The following is a 24,973-nucleotide window of genomic DNA, read 5'->3' on the forward strand; positions in this document are numbered from 1 at the left end:
AAAACTGTGCTTTGGGCCTGATTCTGTGCTCTGCCTTTTTGCAAAGCTCCCACTTTATCTCAGTGATTATTCTATTGGGACTGAGTAAATCCTACAACTGAAGTTCATCTTTCAATAAACAGACTTATACTCTGAGCTCTATTTCCCTTCCGATGTGTGGGGCATTGTGTGCAGCTCCCATCTCCTACTTCACTTAGAATGTTGTCTTTGTGAGAAGCACAAGCTCTTAGTGTATAAAGACGAGCTAAATTTATAAAGACTAGTTACAAGACAACAGTGCGATAGAGCGTTTTGTTGCATTGTGGGTAATTTAGTCTAACTGTGGGATGTTTGATGGAAATCTCCCCAGCATATCACAGCTTTCAGACATAATACAAAATGGCATATTAACAACGTAGCTTAGTTGCTATGCAGTTGTTCTGCAGTGAATCAGACAATCCCTTTCTAAAAGCTAAATGTCATTGTTAGCCAATACATGAACCTAAGATTTGGAGGAGAAATTGTATCGCATTGCTGAATAGGAGAATTTCCATCACAGAGGTGGTGCTCTTCATTTTCTTTCATGTGAACAGGACAGCTTCTGTTGTTGTAAACCATATTATTTGAGTTACTGCTGTTGGATCTGCTCTCGAAGCCAATGAAGAAGTCACGTGCGTAACATTTTGAAAGTCAGAAGAAATTGGTCATTGCGGAGGTGTCTATTTCTTTATTCAGACATCAAGCTTATGACTCTCATTGACTGTAATCAGAATTGTGTATCTAAATGAGAATAAGTCTTCTTCCACCACTAATTTTTAGTTATTTACAAGATCAGTTGCTTACATTATCGCAGTAGAACTTAATGGAAGCATCTTAAACCTAAATTCATGTCACACTCTGTTTTCGTTTGCATTCTAGCATTTCAGTCTTTTTTTTTTAATAACTTCAATGGAAGGCATATAGATAGTCACTTAAATGCCAGGAAATATGTGTTCTTCTGTTGAAATAGTCTACCAATTTCATTGTTTGTTCAAATTATTGTTGAGTATGGAAATTTAGATTACTATTTCTCCAGCAAAGGGAGACAGGTCACAGAAAAAAGGTCAAGAGCACAGCAGACAAGTGCCTCTATCCTACAGAAGTATAGAAATTTATGATTATTTTTAAAAGCTTACTGCTGATGTTTTTAAATTAAGTGCTTTCCTGTACCTCAAGGCTTCTTACCACTCCTGTACTGCTTTGAGCAACCCACATTAAAATACGTGATAGCATGTGGAAGAACTGGATGACGGGGGGAAGTTGGTAATGGGATACAGAGGCTGCCACTGACTAGCAGAGTTTATGTTTTCTATAGAGAGGTAATGACAAAAGGAACATGGAAAATGTTTCCCCTCACTCTGAAAGCATTCTGTTCAAGCCTGGGATATACCTATCATATACCTATACCACTGCAGTGTTTGGACAGTCTGATAGCGCCATTACCCATGTTTGTACTGTTTAACTCTTCCCTGGTTTCAGTCAAGCCCTCTTCACAAATCTTGCATTCACTTATGCTTTTGCTGTTATGTGCATTTGATGACTTTTCAGCTTATTTGTGCATGCTTGCATGTGCTCGCATGCGCATGTGCGTGCTCTCTCTCTCTCTCTCTCACACACACACACACACACACACACACCCCTCTATGTTCTCACCTGTTTCCTACCATCCTGCCAAGAGTGATCTAGAAGACATAACCAGGTGTTAGACCAAATGACAGTAATGCAGTTCAGGACTAAAATGTTTTTTTGGATATTGTAGGAACATGTGTTGGAGAGACTGATGATCTTATAGGATTTTGCTGGCAGGACAGTGCTGCCATTTGGGTTTAAGAAGTTAAAGCATAGTTTTGGTAAAAGAATACTTTAAATAAAAAATAATGCATTTCTTCTCAGTATTTTCAGAGCTACTATGTTTACTTATCAATTAGACTTATTTTTTCGGTTGCTAAAGATACAAAAACAGGTATTGGGACATTGTCTCATCAAATCCTTTTGCAGGTGATGCACTGAATGTGCTCAGATATGCCAGAATTTAAATGAGATCCCTAGGTTACTGGGCAACCAAGAAGCAAACTGCAGCTCACCAAAGAGGTCCTTGGTTCAGAAAGCAGAATCTCTGGCTCTTCTAGTTGAGGTGGCATTCTTGGAGAAAGATGAAGAGAAGCCAGTAAAGCAATGGAAAGGAAAATTCTTCATTTTTTTAACACTTAACACTTGTTAACTTTAACACTTTAGCAGTCTATCATATCATAATACCAACTTTTCTTTGGCGGTGATAGTCACTGTTTGACCTTTTGGTGATTTAGCAAGCTGACATCTCATATTTGTGATTGGTGAGTAGTCACATGAAGGCAATCACCTCAAAGGAGCCTTTGTGATCTGTGTAAGAGCTCCACACACAGATAATCAGAGTTACTGCAGGTCAGAACTGGTGACATCTGGGTGGGGAAGACTGCAAAGGTAGCAAATCTGCCAGCAAAATATATGCTGCTTGAACTACTGTTAGATATATGTTCCTCTGAAGAGTAAGCAATATATAAATGGAATTTTTTTAAGCTGATGCAGGTTATTGAATTTGAACTAGTTTTCCTAAAGTTGCTGGTCTGTAAAAATTACAATTAACGTCTTTCTGCCAGATCAGATCCTGAAGGCTGCTTACATACTATGTAGGCTGTATATGGAACTCTGTCTGATAAATGCTTTTGTTTTAAAACAGATCCATCCCTTCCAAAGCCAAATGTGAGACAGCCACGTAAGTTAAACCTATGTCTTTTAAATCTTAAACTTTTATCTAGAAAGTATTAGATCAACGAAGAAAATTTTCTTTACACTTTCTGAATTATAGTGTGTGTTTTGAATTCTAGGACAGAGCAGAATTCTGACTGTATTGCTGCTAGAGACATTCCCTTTGCCTTTTAGAGAGAAAGACTGTGATCATTTGTATATGTGAAAATCACATTTGGGAAAACATGTCTGTGATAAAATATGGGCTTTGAGAATCTCAGCCTTAAGTGAGTTAATTTGCGGATGTGTGTGTTATTTCCCCCTTGTCTACCAAGGCCACAGCTTCCCAATACAAGAGTTTCAGAAACAATGCCATCTTGAGGAGCTCCCATATCCCACCACAAGCCTTGTTCCTACCCTGCGATGATGCAGTTGGCCACATCATCTGTGTGGCACCAACACTTGTGGCTCATGCTATGGATGAGATCTCTGAATTGATTTGGATTAATTTATTTTTCTTTTCTGCTTTTTTGACATAGTGAATTTTATGTTTAACCAGGATCAGTTACTGCCCTTGTTTACAATGCAGTCCTCTGCACTGGGATGCTGGCGGACTGTGGATTTGGCGCTGCTTGTGCTCCTGCAACTGACGTGGCTGCAGAGAGAAAGATATGTGGAACCCCACTGCAGGGCTGCAAATCTCTGCCTTGGTTAAGAGCATAAGTTGATTTTGAGGGGGAGAGAGGGAAAGAAGTGTCACTAAAGGCAATAAAAAACAGGAAGGCAAGGAAGATTTGTGGTTAAAAACAAGAGTGAATGGAGAGAAGGGGAAATTAGAAGGGGAAATGCAAAGAAGGTGGTTTCCTCTACTCCTCTCCCTATATCTTTGGGACTGAGATCTAAATTCACTCAAAATAGCAAAGAGAATGAGAAATTACACTTCTGCCATTTCAGCCTCCATGTGACTTTCTGCTCACCAGTAAGTCTTCTCCTAAGAGGAGAGGACTCTGGGCTGGTGCCTTGTGGAAAAAAACAGATGAGTTTAGGAAGTTCTTTTAGCTTTTGTGTTTAAAATGACAAAATGTGACCAAAGGAATCAAAAATAGTTCCATGTAAGAAATGTGAGAAAAACATCTAAGCCTTTATCTGGCTGGGTTTCTCCATCTCCATGCAGATTTGGTTGCAGGCACCCAGAAGCAGGTCCTGAAGGACCTTGTCAACAGGAACTGCTAGAGAATACATTTGTCGCAAAGGGAACTGCCCTGAGGATCTCAGGAGCTGTTCGGCTGTGTGCTGTCCATAGGGATATCTGTTGGATGCAGGAAGGTTTGTAGTTATTTGTACAGTTAGGGTGTTGGTTGTGCTTTGAGAACTGAAATTCCACTGAAGGATACTACTGAGAAGATCCAGTCAGCTCATTTCCTGGCCAGCTTAGTCAGTAAAATGTTATTCACTGGTCTAAGCCATTTTGTGTACTGGGAGACATTAAAAAATACTGAAACTAGAAAATAATTTTGTAAGAAAAATTTTCCCCAAATGACTGATGAAGGAGTGATTTGAAGCATTTCTAATCAGGAAAAAGAAAAACACAAAAGCCAGAAGTTTCTCTGTTTGGTCAGTTAACATTCAGCGCGATACATCCAGAAACCAGACGCTGTTAACATTCAAATGATACTGTAAAAGGGCCTCTCCCCTGGAAAGTGATTTGTGTGTGTGTGTGTTTGTGATTCTATTTTTGTGTTCTGGAATTAATTTCAGTTAATGAAAGCATTGCCAAATGTGAAAAACAATTGTTTCTATTTATGTTTTCGCTGACTTTTTTTGCTGGCATCAATTCTCTCTCAATAGCAGTTCCGTTCTCCACCTAGATTTCAAACTGAAGTTGCAGGAGATGTAGGGGAAAGTTTGCTTGAATGTCAGGGCATATAAATAAAAAGCATATTTTCCCAAAAATCTCAGCCTTTTTAAAGCATATTTTTAAGTTAAATGGTTATTTAATTGAAAGTTATTAACAGCCAACTGAAAGTGCTTAATTTCTGCAATGTTTTCAGGATTTGAGTATGCTGAGCTGCAGTTTTGCTTTATGATGTGGAACAGTTCTTAATGTTCCCTGAAAGCATCACTTTTGTTTCCTTCATGCAAATCTGCTAATCTCTTCCTTAAAATGGTGCTTAATTAACTATGAATTTTTAAAAAACTTTTCCATGAAAGCATAAGAATGAATTTTTGTAAAACACTATTTGTCACTAAAAATGAAAAGCCCTGATGGTGTATCGTTTACCTTTGCAGCTGTATTCTATGGTCTGGACACCCTGACCGTCGTGGGCATTGCCTTTGCAGCATTCGTAATTGGAGCACTGCTAACAGGGGCGCTGTGGTTTATCTACTCTCACACGGGTACGTACAAGGGCTCTCACAACCCTCCTTGCAGATCATGCCACAGGGGATGCAATGTGGTCTGTATCCTTACAAGGAGGGGGGAAAGGGGAGGGAGGTCAGCAATCGCAATCCTGCCCTCTTTTCTTGCTCTTTGTTCTTATTAGGGTGTTTTCTAGCAACTCCTCACTTGAGCCTGATGGTATGTATCAGCAGATTCATATCCGCCCCTTCCCTAAGGAGACATATTATGCTTTATGAACATGATTTAAAAATTGCTAAAAGAATATTAAATGCTAGCCTTGAAGTCTCACCTGGGATCTGAGAGTAAAACCATTTCTGACTTGTGTATTATCATCAGTAACATCTCTGTATTTGGAATTTAGTTAACAATTGAGTTGATGGATCCCTTTTGGTTCACAGACTTTTATTTTATGTTACTAAACTAGGTTGATGTGACTTGGAATGTGGATAAGTACAAGGAATAGGCCAAATGGCTAAGAGGATGCCATATTTATGTAGACGTTTTCTCAATATAACTATACTTGAAAATATTTCTTAGGCATTGATTATGTAGACGTTATGCCCCAGTTTGATTATTTATTTCTCTGTTCTTTAACAGTTAGACTAAATTGTTAGAAGTCGTGTATAATCTCATTCAATTATGTCCAAGCAGGAATTTGCATTGGTTAAAAAAGAATAACCAGGAGTGCCTGAATTAGGGCAACCTTTATGCATAGATAATTTTTCAGTAACAACTTCTCAGAATTTTCTTCCATAGTAAACTAAGTTAGCAGAAATACAATGCTATAGGAAGAAGAGGGAGTTTAGGCAGCTTTTTGTTGCATTAGGCAGTTTTCCGTTACACGTAATCTGCAAGTATGGTAAGGACCAAGACTGGGCACTGATGGGGCCTTGATTTACAGCATCTGGCATTGGCTGCCTGTGGATTGCTGGGTATCTCAGAGTCCCTACAGCATGCCAGGCTCTCAGCTGCTTCCATGTCTGACCTCGCAGGACCCTGCCAATGTCCTTGGGAGGTGGGGAAAACGTGAGGTCGTTTACTCCAAACCTGTGCAGCTCCAAGGCCCTGGAATTCTCCCTAGCCCACTGCAGATTTTTTTCAGCCTCCAGAACCTCATGGAAGCTGTGTAGGAGTCTGAAACAGGCCCTGTCAGGTCAGAGCTTCTGTAAATATTATGACCCAGGAGCTTAGGTTAATTTGGAAAAAAAATCTGCTTTTTTTTCCATTTGGCTGTACAACTTTGTATAAGCGGTTTAATACTCCTGAATGCATCAGCTGTGTATGAAGCTTGTTTGGAATTCAAAGACAAATATATATGGAAACTGTGAAGGTTGTCATAATATGCATGAATAGTGTACTTCTGCCTCACATTCTACTGAAACATTACAGAAGAAGTATAGGTGCTATTTTAATGGGTAAATGTGTAAATTGAGACAGTAATTTCCAAATAGGTGGCCTTTATTAACAAAAAAGTTAAAATAGTTCTTAAATTAGTTTGGTCCTGTGTTTGTGGATATTGAATCTCTGTTCATGTACAGAACCATCTGTAGACACATGTTGTATGTCAAACATCAACTGTGTTAAACTTTTTATAGTACTACAACATGACATATAGGAGAAGAAATACAATAATAAGAGAACACTGGGAAACTAGCATAATAAATCCTTCAGCAACAATGGGACTTGGACCAATTCCATTGTAAGAATTACAGTAACAAACTACACCAGTCGTAGTTACTATGTACAAGTAGTGAAAAGGGCAGCTCCTCTGACTTTGTGTTTGAGAGATGAAAACAAGGGAGGAAAAAGGCCAGAGGAAAAGTAGTAGTAAATGGGAAGAGAAGAAAGGAAGAGGACGCTGTAACTCATCGGATCAGAGAATCACAGAAATGAGATAAGAAAATTTTCTGGGTCAGATTTTCAAAGGATTCTTGAAGTGAGCCTATGTTCCTGTGCGCATAATTTTTCCATGCATAGTAACTTGTATCAACAAGGTGGAACTTGCAGCAGAGTGCAGTGAAAGCTCCGGCAGGGACAGTCTCTTTGAGGACAACTGCTGTGGCGGACAAGATAATCCAGTTGCAGTGAAATCATTTTAGAGTCAGATGAAGATTATTTTAAAGTAAGAAGAAAAAGCAAAATATAGATAATCTAAACATCATGCACAGAGTGGGTGTCTTTTGCAGTTAGCGAATTCACCCTTTCTTGAATTGTGCTCCAAAATCTCAGCTTTTGTTTTAAGTAACAGTGGGTCTCTAACCCATGATTTAGAATAAAAGATGGAAGATGTAAATTTATTCTAAATTTGTGTTTTGGTGATGCTGAGAGTTTACAGGAAGCCTAAAATGCTGCCTGTGAGCATGGACAAAACTGTTGCTAGTGGACAATGTCACCTCGGGATGTGAAGTAAGGTATTTTTGCTGCTGTAGCTCTATAAGCAATACAGCAAAAGAACACCATTTTTGCCAGTAGTAGAAGGTTTGCCAATACACTTTTATCAGTATGCCTCTCCTGGTGGACTCATTCTGGCATGGAAGAAACTTTACATGAATGAGCTCCTTTGTTCATCCTAATAGGTTGTTAACATTAAAACCTCAAGCAACTGATAGCAGAGAACAACTAAAAAGTAAGTAGAATTTCATCTCAAAATGTTGAGCAAGGATTGTTGTGGTTTTTTTTTTTTTTTTTTTCCATGTAAGGCTTTTGCTGAATTTAGTAATGAAAACAATCAGGGATTTTCTGCTAAAATATCAAAAATATTCTAGAATCTCTGAAACAGTTCAACATGGAGTACAGGTGTCCTAAGATACACAGGTGGTAGGGGAAGAGAGAGGAGGAAGCTATGGTTGTGGGAACTGAAGAGGAATTTTAGCCTACTTTTCTGCCAAAGGACTCCCTATTTTAAATCCTTTCTCCAGTTGGTTAAAGGACTTGAAAGGTGGCTGAAAGCTTCCACAGCAGTGTTATTTCTATGTGGAGAGGATCCAAGAAAAAGGGAAAATAGGGGAGATGTGCTACAATGACCCAGATTTACCTGGGCCTCTTGAGAAGAAGCAAAACTTTTGCAGTGTACATGGATGGGGAAACCCTTCAGAATTTAACTGAGTAAATAACTATGAATGCAGTGTCTTTCTTAATGGGAACAATTGTGTATATTTAGGAAAGGACATGCACAGTCTGATTAGTTAGCAAGTAAACTTACCCCAACCATATAAGCTGAACACTGTGTTGCACAGATTCAGTCACCTCCTTCTCTTAAAAGAGTGCTTTTCTTCTTCAGACAGTGTACCAAGTTAACAGGATAAAATGTTCCAAAATTTGAGAAGTTAAAAGCATCTCTCCTCCCCCACTTCTCCTTTTTATGGGATCTGATTTAAAATAAACTGACATAGCAACCAATTATATTTGGCAAATGGAGATAGAAAAGCAAACATTCAGACTTCCTGGACAGGGAGTACAACTGGCAGCTTTCCTAAGTGTGAATAATAAAGTGCATGTTGTTGCATTCAGATGGGTAAAAGCTTGTTTACTGTCAATAGATGAGACATGTCCATTTTGAGTAGTTCTGGTTCGGTAACATTAGATACATGAAGCTGTTTACACAAAGAAAGCAGATGGGGGTGCCTCTTTAGCTATAATTTGCTCCACATTTTCTTAAGTACTTTTCATGAATATTCTTTAAAAAAAAGGGGGTTTTTACAGATTAGCTAGGTGATAAGGAAATAAGATGTAGTAAAAATCAGCCAGTCCAAATATAATTGCTAGACTGTGTTCATAATTTCACTTACATGATTTGGATTCTTTTGTTGAGCATTGAAAATTTATCTTTGTTCCACAAACTGACTGTGCTACATCAGAAATGCTGATAATATTCTAGAAATGAGGCACAGGAGAGGAAACTGAATTACATCAGGGGGTTGCCACTGAGAGAAAGGGACTTTCACCCCACACTGAAGGGAAGATACCTCCTAAGACGCTTTCCAAGAAAAGCTGAGAGGAGTAGACAGTGCTGTTCGGCTTGCACAGTATCTGTTGCTGTGCTTGTCACTTCTCCATAAAGAAAAAACATGTATTTAGCTTATAAATGAATTTATGGTTAAATATATACAGATTGTATTGATATGCTGTGGCTGATGCAAAGCTATGTGTAATCATGTGGTTTGTAAAATGGGTGACAGTGAAACTGTAATAAGAGCTAACAGCAGGGAATAAGGGCCAGTTCTGCGTTGTGCAGAACTGTTCTCTTGGCAGGGCTGCTGAGGGGCCCTGCTGAGGGAATGCAAGTAACTGCAGTTCCTATGTTCAGATGGTAACAGCTTTTTCTAACGTTGTTGGGGGTAGGGGTTAGCAGTTTTGTTTTCTTTGTTTCTTTGGGTTTTTTTTGTTTATTTGCTTATTTTGTTTTAATGAAAGGGAGTTTGTTAGTCACTGCCTATTGTTTAGTACAAAAGGAAGGGAGACCTGTTTACACAAACAGCTGGTGGACAGCGGAGCAAGTTAGGAGGGGAAAATATCCAGGCTAGGTTTATGAAAGCTTTTACAGTATGGTAACACAAGACATTGTTTTGATGCAGTTTATTCTGATGAGATCCAAAGCTGTTTTCAATGCAAGTTAAACACATTCTCTTTGTAGATAAATGAGGCTAGATCCTGATCTGTTACATGTAAGTAGAAATCTGCAACTCATTGATTATCTGTGCAGTTATTTCTTGTACTGTGGAAAATAGAATCAGAATTGCTCACGAAAGTAAAATGCTGAACATAGTGCTGAATTCAAGGGCCAGATTCTGACCTTCTCTTTAAACATCTTGTTGGCCTCCTGGCAATGGGTGTTTTAGTTTGTGTTTCTTCTGTCCTGTCCCATCCCTTCTTTCCTGCCCATTCCTAAACCAGTAGGATCTAAGGTGAAAGCTGTGTATTGTGGGGCCTTACATGTGCTCACAGCTGTGACAGCAGCATGAGCCAGCAGTGAACCTGGCAGTTTCCATTACAAACAACACTTGCAACCTCTGCTGTGAGAAATCCTCAGACCTCCTTGTTTACAGCAGACCTTTGAATACTTAGCAGCCTGCAGAAGTACCTTTTCTTCATCCTGTGAAAGTCTGTTGACTTTGGCCTGAGATACAAAGCGTTAAATCCATGCTTCCTCCCTGTGACTCACATTCCAGAGGAGGTCTCGGGAATGCTCAGCACTCCGGCAGCGGCACGCAGGGCACGGGTGCACCAGAGCAGCTCCTGCGGGAGGAAACGGCTTGTCCCCGCTATGTAACCTTCTGGGCGCAGTATGTGCTTCTAGCAGTCAACCTGTCACTGGAGTAAATGCTCTTGAACAGCAGCTTTACCAGATCCTGAGTAAGGAAGAAAAATTGGGCTGTATCTTTCTTTGGCTACTCTCACAGACTTGGAGCAACACATGAAGCAGGAAATATGTAGCCCCCTAAACTCACAAGGGGACCTCCCAGCCTTTGATTTTTCTCAATCATTCCTGACCATGATCTAGCAAAACATTTTCTCCTTATTCCTTTGCTGGGAAAGCAGCTGTGTTGCTGCTCTCTGCCATAGTTAGTCCTGTAGCTCATGTAGCAGCTAGTGTGTCTCTGGGTTACAGTGCTGAGTTCACAGGTTCATACTCTGATGGATGATCTCAAGGGAGGAGGCAGCTATGGTACACATTATATAAACTTAGTTTTGTCCTTCTGTTTTAAAGAGGCTATCTTGTAATGTTATTAAGGTTGCAGATTTGAGCACTGAAACTTAAAAAATGCCACATTTATGGTTTCCTGCGTGGCTCAGTATGATCTTTTGGGCGATCTTTGCTTACATACAAGTAGGAGCTAGATTTTTCCATAGGAGCCTAGACACATATTTAGAAGGGATGTGAAGAGAGCGGACAAAAACTAGGTTTTTTCAGGGGTCATAAATCTGGACCTTTTAACTTCTGAGTGCTTGATTTGGCAATACAAATAACAAAGGGCTTGTAATTTATTGTCAGTAAAAAATTAACAAGAAATGGTGAGAATTGTTCTGTGTGTTATGAGTGCTACATGTACTGTGGTGCTATAGGGGAACTTCCTACATGTTATATTTAGAGTAAATCAAGTCAAACTTGCAGGATAGCCTGGGGTTTGGGGTTTTTGTTTTTGTTTTTTTCTTCACTAAGAAGACTGGTCATGTCTCAGGATATGTGGGATCCAGCTGACTGAAGAACATTGTCTTCAGCTCCAGCTTCTCAATTTAATAAACATGCTGCTCCAAGAACTGGTATTAAAACAAAAGTCTGCATTTTATTGGCCTTTCTCCATAAAACAAAACGATAAAATGATCCAAGTCATGTAGCAGGACCCATCTGAGGGACAGCTGACAGCAAAAGATGGACAGTATCTATCTGGACAGTCTCTGCCAGCTGCTTTTAAAATGATGAGGCAAACAGTATTGTTTTCCCCGTGTGCATAGCAGCACTTAAGGTGACAAAGTCTAGTAAAATTTTTAACAGTGTTCTGTTTGAGATCTGTCACCCAAGACATGAATTTTATGGAAATAAAAACCACCAGAAGATGAAGAGTCGGAAGGAACGGATTATTATTTTCTGTGACAACTAACATCCCTTCCCCCCCCCCCCCACCTCTTCTCTCCCCTTCCCTTAGGGGAAACGGCTGGAAGACAGCAGGTCCCTACAACCCCACCAGCCTCGGAAAACAGCAGTGCAGCGCACAGCATTGGCAGCACACAAAGCACCCCCTGTTCCAGCAGCAGCACAACCTAACGCCACGGAGAGCAAAGCTAAGGAGCAGCTTAGGAGAGCAGAGGTTCAAAGGACTGTTTGTTGACATCAGCTTTCTAAAGTTAAAAGGATGAATTTGGTTTCTTTTGAAAAAAATGAGGAGGGATTTTTCTACAGGAACAAAAAAAGAACTGATTTTCTTTTGGGGAAGCCACTGTGTGTGTGAGTGTATGTGTGCACACGATGTGTGGGTAAATACAGCCTTTTGCATCTTCTATAGCATATTATGCTATATGTGACAAGGCTACTAATTTTACAGTACTGCAATCTGTTCAAGGGGTCTGTGGACCCTCAATGTGAAATCTATGCCAGTTTGGAAAAATGCTGCTTTATCTATACACAACCTTTTTTCCCCCAAAACCTTCTCATTGATGTAAGATATTTGTGAAGGGAATTCAACAAGATAAGCAGAACAAAGATCATCTTAGGTCAAAGGTTTTCTATTTGTCTAAGCAAGAAAGTCTCAAGGTCAGACCTATTTGCTTAATAACATTTTATTACTTCAACTATGTTTAGCCACTTTTGAGTAACCTTTGTTTTGTTAAGCTTACTGCTACAGCATCTCATTTGCTTTCCTTTTGTGTTTGCGGCTTCAGGTTTGTTCCAGGTATTTTTGTTTTAATATGCATTGATTTGGTAATTGGATTAGACCACACTCCGACATTCCCTTTCTTGTTCTCTGGGCCAAAGCTCTTAAATAAGAGATTTTTTTGACCTACTATATCAAGTACAGACACACACAAACATTAATTCAGACAAATAATGTTCTTGTGCACTAATGTAGATGTGTGTATACATTTAATGGCAATGTCTTTATGCAGGCAGATGTATATGTAAGTATACAGAACCTAACACACCCACTTTAACAGTTGGGAAATCAGCCCAGTGTTCCTTCCAAACATTAATAGTGTGTGTGTGTATACACATATATACACATATATATGCTCTGTGTGTGTGCATGTGTGTGTATATATACACACACACGTGCGCATGTATATGTGTATGCATAAATATATAGTTATATAAAATATACATATATGTGTATATATGCATACAAAAACTGGCTATTCAGTTTATAGTTAGGTAGACAGATGAGATAAAAAAGAAATAGATGACAGTTCTAACCCTTTAGCTCCCCCAAATTCCCTTTGAATTAAGAGATAGTTTTGAGGGCACAAAGAATGTACAGTAGAGCCCATTGTTTGTGTAAACTACTGCCTATAAAAATGAAGCTATTCTATTAAGATAATTGTGCAGTTGTTTGTGTCAAACTGTTGTATGAACATTGCAATCGGATAGTCCCAAAGTAGTGTTGGAATGTGGAAATGGTAGAAAGGTACTAATTGTCACAGTATTTTTTTCAGTGTCATTGCCATATCTTGGCCTTCAAGTAGATGCCAAGTGAAAAGAAAAAGGATATTTCTGAATGTGTAATTCTTTGACTTTTATGTTGCCACTTTGCATTTGTAATGTGTTCTACTGATCCTTCTCCTTTAAGGAAAATTAATATTGTTTTCCTTTCAAAATGAGATGAGTAACTGCCATTAATTTTAGTACAGGTCACTTGTGTTCTGCAAGAGGAGAGGGGGATTAATTACACTAGAGTGATAGTCTGCTCCGAAGTCTGAGCTGCAGATTCTTTTGCTGATTCTACACTCGTGCCTTGCTGATGCCAGGATGGTCAAAGTGCAAGATACGCAATAGGTATAAATGCCCAGGATCAGATAGAAGAATATTACTCATTTTAAATCAAATTCGGTAGTAATCCTGCAATCATGTATGCATATGAGTAACTGTACATGCCTTATCCTGGTGGTGCAAGCACATGTTCAACTCTGCATATTATGAGTAGCCTCAGAGTCAATGGAGATATTCAGTGTATACAGCTAAGCACAAGAAAAGTGTTTTATGTTACCGGGCCTTTGGAATAGTCCTGTTAACATCAGTAGAAATTGTCTCATAAATATAGTTATCCTCATGCATAAGAGTATACAGGATTGGTTCCGTTATGAGGTGTCAGGAGAAGGAACATGCTACCTGTGTGGTTGAAAAGAAAGCGCTTTGCCTAACCTTCAGCAGAATGTATTGTATAAGCATATTCTATGTGTAAAATCTTTAAAGATGTCTTCAAAGAAGACTAGAGTCTTTAAATTCAGTCATAGATATATTTTACTACATTAAATTTGTGTATAAAGATATATTTAAATGTTTTAGACAAATGTAAGTTACTCTATATGAAACGTTTAATTTCAGTTACTGTGAAATTTACATGTTTTGTAAATTCTTTTCCCTGTTTTAACCCTTTCCTTCCTCAGATATTTTATTAAGTAGTTTCTCATAGAAAGTATTAGATTCTGTTGTTAAGATGGTCAGATTTAAAACTTTTATGTAGAATAGCTAATTGTATATTTTTGAGAGAAACATGCTGCATTATCAATGTTTTTATTAAAAAAACTCTAATTTTAAAATAATTTACAGATTTATATTTACCGTTGGATAAACCAAAAATATATAAAGATCAAAGATTCAATTTTATTGGCTTGTATTTGAAATACAATTTAAATTAACTAAACTTGGTGTACTCAGCTGCTTAATTCAGAAATTTTAATCAATTTGAATTAACTGGCTATTGGAAGTTACCAAAAACGTGTAATTATTTAGCAGATGGGACAGCCATTTCTGCTTAAATAGAGAGAGAGAGAGAGAGAGAGAGAGAACTAAAACCGGGCATTCCCAGTTAATAGCTTTATTACAAAAATGTATAGTACTTACCAGCAGCTATTGAGCTGTCTGCAGTTTAGAGTACCAATACATTTGTAAGCTCTGCTTTTGTAACAGCCATTCATATCTACAGCAAGTTTCTTTATTAGGTGTGGCAAGCTATTTGAATGTTTAACTGCAAAGCCACCAGTTCCCAAGTCTGTCGAACGTGATCTTGCCACGCTTACTTTCATGGGGCAATATCTACTGATTGTGGAAAACCAGCAAGACGCTTATGTCCTATTCATGTCTCAGCATAGGTCTTTGAAACAGGACTTATGAGGGACCTAAGTGGTAAATTTCTGGGTAATCCAGCTGACTCCAAAGGGACTTCTTACACAAGAATGGGAGGATTGGGCTTCAAAAGAGAAACCTTCTAATTGTAAAAGCTATTATTAAAATACTTAAACTCTGAGGTAGACCGTTTGTTGTGTCATGGATTGTCTAATCACTAATTTTAACCTTTTACAGCATTTGGTGTTGACATTATTATTTTAATGTTTCAAGAAGTCAGAGCTTTCTGTGTTAGGCTATTTTTGTAGCATTTTCCACATGGAAATGGATTTTGCAAATTGTCTCTAGATGTTGATGATTGTAAACTTTCCCCCTGCCCCTTTGTAACAATTTTTCTTATGTATGTACCAGTCTTTATGTTACGTATATCTACCTCATGCTTCACAAGAAGACCATACTGTTGGTTGTGCTGACAGCCCTTCCTGTGAGGTGACTGTTCTGCCCTGTTGTTTGTCATTCATGGGGATGTTCACAGAGTTAACAGATTTTCGCTGCCGTGTTCCTACCAGTTCCAAACATCATATTCTCACCTTTAAATAAATAAATACACTTTTTAAAGATCTGAATGTTGGATTTTTTTTAAAAACAAAAAATGGGAGAAATGTACCTGCTAATACCTGTGGCCAGTCTGAACACCCCATTTGTATTCCATACTATGTTCAGTATTTCAGAGACTTGTGGAAGTGCTTGGTTGTACAGTTTTGATAACCACAGGGTCGTGTCATCTTAGTCTCTTGTGCATAATAAAGTATGTATCAATTATTAACAAATGATGCAGTGACTCATTTATTTAAGTAGTACAGATACCAGCAAACACTGACAAAAGCAGTGGATCAGATTCTGTCTTACAGCCTGTGTCCTCCTCTCCCATAAACTTAAGTGAGAACTGTGTGTGTTAAGGCAGAATTTGGTCTCATGTGACCTTAATCATTTTCTCCTTTCTCTGTTCTTTTATCCATTGACTTTTGTCTTTTTTTCAATATTATGGCTTATTGCAGAAGTCAGTAGACATATTCAATGAAACGCTACCATTTTTCACCCTAAAGTGCGAAGTTCTGATCCTGCCGGCCTTTAGTTGCTGCATGTCAAGATACTGCCTCAGTCCAGTCCTGTGCGAGAGTGACAAAGCCTGACTTGGGCACAGTCAAGACTAAGGGTCTGCTGATGGACCTCCAACTTGAGCAGCTGAGCTGTCTTGGTCTGTTTTACCCTTGACTGCAAGTGTACTGGAGGCACATGAGCATGACTGAGATGTATTTTCACTACTGAAGGGTCTTACTTTGTCAGAGCAGATAGTTTCCCCATGTATTGGCAGGACAAGGATTTGGATGATTACTATCCTAGTTATTGCTTTGTTTCTTGTATTTCATGTAAAAAAATATTATTTATGGATGCTCTGGGGGAGTTCTCTTTGAGTTGTTCAAAGGTTTGGGTTGTTCACCCACAAAATAAAGTTGTCTAAGGAAAGAATCTAAATTGTTTAATGATAATGTTTTAATGTCAGGATTCCTTCAGTACAGGAAAGAAGATTTATAAGATGCGATCATAAGCTTACAGGTTGCTTATGAGTTATAACTCACAGAGATGCAACAGATTTATTGCTTCATAACAACCATATTTCAGTTTCTGGATTAAGACAATTTTTTTTCTCTTTGAAACTGAGCTATCTTGAGCTGATTCTCAGCATAAAGATACTGGGGCTGATCTTCACCTTTATCTTTAAGATTTATATTTGGACTGAAATATGGTGCAAAAGCATGATCTATGTCTTACGTGAGGATTTAATTTTAAAATGCAATTAGTAGCCAACAAATTGTGATATGATATATGCATGAGTATTTTTAGATGCAAAGAAGTAAGAGTCTTACTGTATTACAAAGTAAGCAACAATGTTGTGTTTGTTTCTGCCAGGCATTTGTGCATAATATAAACATTTTGGAGAGTCAAAAAATACCTCCAAGTGCCAGTTTCCAGAAAAACACAGTCCAGATCTTTTCTATTGTAAACAGAATATAACAGCATTCCCTCCAAGATAATATGAAAGGAAAAGGAGCCAATATTTTGATACATTTTCATAGTTGTCATTTTGTAATTGTAAAGCAGATACTTATGAGGCTGGAAGTCTGTTTGCAGCTTCGTATTTACACTATATTCCCAGTTCTTCAGCCCTCGAGCAGGCCTTGAGAACCTGTGTGCATTTATACTGCTGGGATTCTTTGCGTAAGAAAGATCAAATTACATCACTTCACCTACCCAGACAAGGTTACAGCTTAAATTACATTTTTATAGATACTCATTTGCTAGAAGCCATAAGGGAGACTCTGCAGCGGGTGTAGGAGACCTAGTATACACTGAGGTGACTTTAGGCCTGCTGTGCAGTCGGTCTCACTTGTCTAGTATTTGCTTCTGTGTAGTGTTACCATTTTACTTTGTTTAGAAAAAGTATAAAAAGGAATTGATTTACAGATAGTTGGGAAAAGCAGCAGAAAAATGTTACTTTTGCACTTCTTTTAAATGAAAAATTTTTTCCATCCAATTATTTTGGCATATGTATCTGAAAAATTGGTTAAAAAATGTTTGGGTGGAGTCTCTTTTTCAGCTGCTTGTAAACTGTCTATGACAGCTCCAGTAAAGAACATACTGTACTTACAAAAAATTAAACCAATATTTTAAAAATCAGAATATTGAGTGTCAAGCAGAGAAAGCTGATGAGATTTAAAGGCACTTTCTGTGGCTCAGCGAAGTCACTTTCTGTTTTGTCAGCTATGCTAATTTTTATGGTATCCCAGCTAAAATCAAAATGCAGTTCCTATAAGGGAGTGTTTTGTTCCCAGTTCTCTAAGCATGTAACTTCCAAATTTTCTTTGTAAGTGGAATGAAAGGAACAAAAAGTTCTGTCTGTCCTTTAATGCAAATAGATGTAGTCCATGGAGTCCTAAGAATTTGGGACTTAGGTAAAGTCTCTGCTTTAAAAAATATTTTTCGTAGTCCGTGATCCTAAAAGTGATTAAACGTTAGCTATTAAGAACAGAAAATAAAATAAACTGGAGGATTAAAAGGGTCATACACACAGAGCATTTTCATCAGGAATATTTAGCCTTTTACAAATTATTTTAAGCCAAAGTATGTGACGGAAAATTTAAATCACTGAACGGAAACTATAAAATAACATGAAGGAAGCAGTTAGAAAGTGTCCAGAAATGTGAAACTTAAGGCTCGCGCCACACGTCACCTGAAAATGAGCTTGGCCAGCTTTCAGGGCTTCGGGAGCCCCTGTGGTGGGACGGGACGGGGCGACGTGGCCCTGCGCACGGTGTGCGAGGGGAGACCCGGACTCGCCTGGTACGGTCGCGTGTCACCAGAAGCTCCTTCTGCGGAGCGCGAGGCAGCAGCAGACCAAGCAGGGTTATTATTGACAAGTCTCGTGATACTAACTTCGGGGTGTGTCTGTCCTGGTGACAAGCAAGGATGGATAGATTAGCAAATAGTTGCTTTTTCAGGCAAATAAGCTTTCCATGCAAGCCAAGCAGCTTTCTGGCTGCTATAAAAGGACCATGAAATATAAAAGATACCCATAAGGAATGAGTAAATCAAATAACAAATTGAAGTGCTGTTACTTACAGTTGTCAGGTCATATGTATTCACATTGCAAAGAGGAGAACATGTCCTGCCTTGCAGGTAACTCCCTAACTGCTAGAATACACACTTAGAAATTCAAAATAAAGATCTCCATGATGAATGAAAATGAACTTCCTTTCTCTTGTCAAAGGGACAGTCTCATTCCTGCTGCCATCGCAATGCGGATTCAGACCTAAAGGCAGGCAGCTGCCTCCGCAGAGGGGAGCCCGGAGGCTCGTCTCGCTCCTTTGAAACCAGCTGGGGTAGGGGGCCTGATCGACCGATGCCGGCATCATCTTTGCTTCCAAGCAGTTCAGTCATTTCTACTTTCTTCCCTTTCCCGCTGCGGTGCAACAGGGTGCTTTGGCCCCAGAGCACATTTGGTGTTTACTGGTGGAAGGGGAGGCCAGGCGTGCTGAGAGGAGCTGCAGGGTCCCTCCCAGGCCGGGAGGCGAGTGAGGCCACAGGTGCCGCACGTCTCTGCTGACGGCCTGCAAAGCTGCTGCGCAAGAGGAAGGGGCAGAAGGCAGAACCGGCAGTTTCCAAGCTCGTGTGCTCCCCTGGTACTGCGCGGGCTGCGAGGCCGAGGTGTCGCGCAGAGGAAGGCAGGCAGGCAGGCAGGCAGGCACCCGGAGAGAGGTGGGAAGCAGGTTGGCCGCCCCCTTGGGCTTCGGGGCCTCGCCGGAAGGTTCCGGAGGGCAGGGGTTGTGGGGGGTGCATGGCTCATCCAGCAGCTGAAAATGGCAGCACGGGGGCTGCCTGCAGGCTCAAAATGGCAGCAGGTCGCTCAGCGGAGCCTGCTCTGAGGCGCTGCTCAGAGTGGGGGCCCATGCGAGCCCCCGAACCTGCCTGGGGGGTGAGCAGGGATCCCCGGGGGAGCAGGCTGCCTGGCTGGGCTGGGGCTCCGCGAAAGGGGCTGCGAGCGGTGCTTGGTGTGGGTGTGAAGCAGAAAAAGCGTCTGGAGGAATGAGATGTAGGTTTTCTGTTTGACAAGCAAGAATAAGGCAGAGTTACTGTCCCAAAAAGTTTTGCAACAGAGCTTGGACAAAATAAGAGAGAAGATGAGCCTGCCAGCGCAGGAAAACGCTGGCGGGAGGATCTCTCACGGGGAATAAATTGCAGCACTCGGTAACAGCTTGTCAGAAGTGGGTGTCAAGGAGAGATTTGAAAGAGGACAAATACGACAGTCCGTGTGTGAAGAGCAAAGTGGAGCTGTTCTGAATAACTTTTGACAAAATTAAATATTGCTGTTGCTGAAAGGCACCCCTGGGTGTTGCTGGGGAAGGAGGGGGAGCTCGCGTTTTTCAGCCTGGTGGTTAAACTCCCCTCAAAGTAGACTGGCACGCGGGGCTGGTCATGGCCGCTGCTCTGCCCGGGGTGGCGACGGCCCGCGGTAAAGCGCTCCCCAGGCCCTCGCAGGGCAGGCAGCGCCCGGCTCGGGCTGGGCTCGGGCTCTCCCGCGCTCGTGTTAGAAGTGGGAACAGGCTGAAAGGTGGTGTTTGGATTTCAGTGCTCAGATTAAACATTTCAAAAGCCACAAAATGTCTTTACCGGGTGGCTGCAGTGTATGGCGCAGCGAGGACGAAGCATACTACTGGAAGCAGCAGCAGATAGTGAAGGTGCTGAACGCAGAAGTCTGTAAGCGGGGGGAGGCAGGAGCAGGCGTTAGGGTGACATGAATGCTCATGTGAAGAGGAAGGTAAGACTATATTTTTATTTTACCTAGATGAAGCTGCGGTGCCCTCAATCTGAGGGTGAGGGGCAGTGGCATCCTTAATTAAGGATGGAAAAAGGAGGGGATTTGTGATAAGGTTACTGTGAACTTATTTGACAAAGAAGGTGGGATCAATGCTGTGATTAGCAGTATGGCAGCACGACGAGTGGAGAGCATTAGCTTGGTCTCGGCAGGCTCGAGGGATGATTGTACTGGAAAGTGTATAGCCTGGTGACACTCCTGGTACCGATACAAAGCTGGAGTAAGTATGCCCATGTTTCTACTGGCACTAGTTGTTTCAATTTTCTGTGACTTCCCTCAAATTGTAACCTTAAAGCGTACCTCTGAAGTAAGTAACGTTTTACTAGATGTTAGACAAGAGTCTACAATAAACCTGGCCTGGCTGCCTGGCCTGTCTCATGTCTCCTTGGGGCCTATGAACTTGTGGAATAAAATGGTGTGTCTATAAAGAGTAACTTCTCCAGCCCGGGACTGTTACCGTCACCTGGGTTATGGGATAACCCCCTGAGGAGGTCATAGCTACATTGGGAACTTCAGATTTCTGGCTATTGCAAGACATTGTGTACAATTCTTTTTGTTATCTGGTTTAAAACTAAGTTTAATAGTAGTAGTAGGGTTATGCCAAGCTAATTCTAGAAGACTCGTCTGTTGCTTCCTTTTGTAAACTTTCATCTATGGCGTTGTTCTTTTATTCACAGGAAAAAATGAAAAGCTTAATTTAAAGTTACATCATAGGCTAAAAATACAGGATGTTGAAAATCAGTCCTTGTACTTGTAAAGTGAATACTTCTTAGTCAGTATCTGCCTAAAAAGCCATGAACCAAGAACAAGATTGCTATTTTCTGTTTTAGAAGCTGCAAGAAAACTTAATTACTGTTTTACTGAGTAATGCAAATAGTACTGTTATGTGAAACTTGGCTATATTTTTATAGCTTTTTCTTTTTTCTTTTTTTCTTTTATCAAGTGAAGACAAAATGTGATACCACAAAGCTAGACAGTCATGCATTTATGACTAAATACCTATGCACATGGATATACAAAAATGCATCATTCCATATAGTGAAGGGAGAACTTAAAAAAGGGAAAGTGCTGATACATATAATAAAGGACAAATGCATGTGGACAAAAGGACATGCAAGTGCGTGTGTATGAATAAGTGTAGATTACGCAAACCAGTGCTCTCACTAATGACCTTTTTATATCTGAAAGATATGACTCTTGATGGTGCTCACTTCCAAAATTTTAAAGGTCTGGATTCTCTTTGGCTAGCCCCAGAAGTCAGGGGAGCCATCTCCTGTGCTTTCTAGGCCGTCACTGGAGAGAGACAAGCATGCCTTGAGGCCAACGCGGCACTCCTCACCTATCCCCTGTATGCCTGCATCTCCTTTGCCTACATGGCAGCGGAGAGAGCTTAGAGCAACCCTATTCCTAAATGAGCACCTGAAGCTAACTGGGATGTATCTTGATGTCTGTCTTCTTTGAACTGCATTGCTCAGTGTAGGGAGCAGTTCTTACGAAAATCGGGTAGTTTAATGGGAATGAACTAATAAATTCTCAGGGCTTGTGTGTGCTGGTGGTTTCAGTGTAAAGACTATGATGTAAGTTTATTTTGACACAATCAGTGAAGGTAATGGCTGCATGGAAGGAGGCCAGAAGGGATCATGCTCATGGCCACGCAGGTATGCAGCCTCTGTCCCTACCTGCGATAACTGAAGTGTTGCCTTCTGCTTACAAAGCTTAAGCAAAATTTCTCGCAATATTGTAAGAAACCAATGTGAATAAAAATGGAGGCACCTCCCAGTATCCAGACTCAGTGCCACATTTGAAGAAAAACAGATAGTTTGTTATTCAGAGTTTGTATTTCGTTTTTAGAGCAAACTAAGGGCCAGATTCTCAGCCGGTATAAACTAGCTGGTTTGACTTTAGTCAAATTGTGCCTATTTACACCAGCAGAGATTCTCTCAAGTGTATAAACTGTTCTTTAGCACTGAATAACAGAAATATAATCTGGCAAGCAGCCAGTTTGAACAGCTGCCAATGTACTTCTTCAGATCCAGAGATGATTCCTTGAACCCCAGCTCTTCCCTCCCTCTTTAGTGTGTCTCTTTTTTTATTCAGAACGGGAATTATTCCCCAGTCTCTTGAGTCATACTTCTTAGAACCTTAGTTCTACACACTACCCACTTTCTCCAAACATCTGACTTTTGCTCATCAGTAGTAAAGTCTTTTTTCCACAGCTCTAATCAGCGTTAAAAGCTTGTGTTTCCAGCTGAAGTTTTGACAACTGCAGTGCTGGTCGTAGTGTTCACATTTAAATCAAGAAGGCTCAGATTTTGGATTAGCCACTGCAGAATGTTGTATTCCTTTTAAATAACATGCATGTTCCAGCTGGGGTGTGCTAAGTGTCGATGTACTAGAGCTATTCTGACTGCCATGAGTTGTGCAGGTTTTAATATAAAACCCTTAAATGAAGGTTAAAGCAAGTGTTCTGAGCAGTATGCATGCAGCTATGAATAATGCGTTAATTAGTCACAGAGATGGTCTAAAGCAAAGCTTACAGGCTTTATCTGACACTGCAAAGTCTTTGGTAGATCTGTACCTGATTACAACACAGAGAGGACGACACCTGAGACTTTTTCATTTGCTGAACTGCAGTTATAGGCTTGCCTAGCTCAAGTGCATCATGATGTGTTTGACATGTCTTTCTCAGGCAAGCAGTGTTTGTGTCCCTGTCATAAATGGAGAGAAATACTGCTAACGTGCTGAGGATGGGGCTGTGTTTGCCCAGGTGTTATCACTTCTGAACTTGTAAAGCCAAATGTTTTCCAGGCTGCAGACAGAATCACTCCTGACAACTGTGCTAGCAGTCAATGGGCCACTGCTGCGTTTGTGTCTCTTCTAAACAACGCTGTGGTTAGGCTTCTCAGGGAAAATGCTAGCATTCGTCATACATGAATCAGCTGTAACTATCCCACCCATTATGCACTCATTTCACATAGCTTGTTTCCAGATGTTTTTAACTGGCAACTACTTTAAAGTCTGTCCACACTCTGCCTGAGATTGGGCTAGTTAACACTAAATAAGATTACGTCCACTTACCAGTGAGGCTCAAACACTGGTTCTTTGATCCATGCTTTCAGGAGGGCTCCTTCCTCCTTTTCTCTTGAGCTCTTGGCCCTTCCTGCTTCAAGTGGTGTCCGTTCGCACCACACCACACAAAAGCAAATTTGCTTTTGAGAAGCAAATTCATCCCTGTCTTGACACTTTTACCTTTGACTTCTGGAAGCAAAGTGAGTTTGTAAATTAGGTGAGAGGAGAGAAAGGAGACAAAGCAGTTGCATGTGGCCAGCTAAGTTAACCAGTACGTGACATGAGGTCTTTACTCTTAAGGAGGTATGTCTAGCATGTATGCTGCAGCTTGCATTCAGGACTCATCAAATGCCTTGGAATAGCAACCAAAATAGTAAAATCACACACTGTTCTTAGACAAGTAGTAAGCAGGAAGAAAAAAAGAAAGCTATATTGGCTAAATATGTTGATTGTGTTGATCTGTTTTGGAGAAGATTTTAAGTTGGTGGAAATAAATTACTGTCCAGTTCTATAAATACAGACATGTGAAGCTGTTGCACAGTTGCTAAACATTTTTATAGGAATTACAGCAGTTTTTTATCAGTCATCAAATTCAAAGAAACCACTCTTCATGTATCAAGGGCTATATTTTCAACATGCTCTGTGTGATTCATCATACAAGCCTGAGTTACTGTAGGGATGTTCTGTGAATTTCTCATCCTTCTTGGGTTTGACTGCATAGCTACAGACCTTACATGATACTTGACAAAAGGCTTATGCAATGTGTGATTCAGAGACTTGACCAAGTTTTTCATGGAAAATCTGGGATTTTCCCTAGGACTTTGTTTTTATTCCTGATGATTTCTTGTGCTAAAAATTTAAGCCTGTTTTGAAATTGCTCTATTAAATTGTATAACACAACTTTATGCTTCTCTGTGTCACTTAGGTGAGGAATATTCACAGCTTTGTTTTATTCTTCTAAAGGAACTTTGTAATATTATATGGATTTCATTGTGATATTAAAAACAGATTACTGGAGAGACTTTAAAAAATGAATGTGAAGGTTTGCTTGTGTTTCAATGAAATGATTCTTGTTCTTTTTTTCTTGAGGAAGATTGGTTGATCAAAACTAGCATATAAACCTTGTAAAAATAAGTAAGTCATTTTTTTATTACTGTGGTATGGAGAGAGGAAGAACCTTTCACTGGCTGTGCTAATTAAGAAAAACATTGCTCTGACTCTGCCTTTCTGTGACAGTGGTTTTTCTTTGACTTTCCGATCAGGTTGATGTGAACAGGTGAATCCCAGAGAGCTGAAATTGTATTGCCTATTGGTCTATAAGTGGTATCTAATATTACAGGTGTGTTTTCCCATCAGGGCATAGGGGCTTTTGTGCAGAATTTGTCTGGGCTCTAATGGGAATTTCACATATAAATCTCTCTCCTGTAGATCAATTGAACAATTGTCTCTGACTGTTGATATCTCTTTATGTATTTTCCTCCTCTCACGGTCTGAGTTCACTTCACAGTAAAAGCTGCTTCTTTCCCCTCTTTTTAAATACCAATAATGACAT

At 40.1% G+C, this 24,973-nt stretch overlaps 1 protein-coding gene across 2 annotated transcripts in view; it reads left to right on the plus strand.

The window, feature by feature from the left end:
- Nucleotides 1-15,748, plus strand: part of TGFBR3 (transforming growth factor beta receptor 3) — a 164,592-nt gene extending 148,844 nt beyond the window's left edge. The window contains exons 20-22 of one of the 2 annotated variants that reach the window (XM_013961375.2): nt 2,735-2,770; nt 5,032-5,139; nt 11,788-15,748. In XM_013961375.2, coding sequence (XP_013816829.2) covers nt 2,735-2,770; nt 5,032-5,139; nt 11,788-11,906 — 263 coding nt within the window. In that variant the 3' untranslated portion in view covers nt 11,907-15,748. Of the gene's footprint in view, nt 1-2,734; nt 2,771-5,031; nt 5,140-5,285; nt 5,514-11,787 lie in introns of those variants that run through there. The other variant, XM_067300941.1, reaches the window with a different exon arrangement.
- The last annotated feature ends 9,225 nt before the right edge of the window (nt 15,749-24,973 follow it).

The sequence above is a fragment of the Apteryx mantelli genome, chromosome 8, assembly GCF_036417845.1.
Source record: "Apteryx mantelli isolate bAptMan1 chromosome 8, bAptMan1.hap1, whole genome shotgun sequence".
Lineage (NCBI taxonomy): Eukaryota > Metazoa > Chordata > Aves > Apterygiformes > Apterygidae > Apteryx > Apteryx mantelli.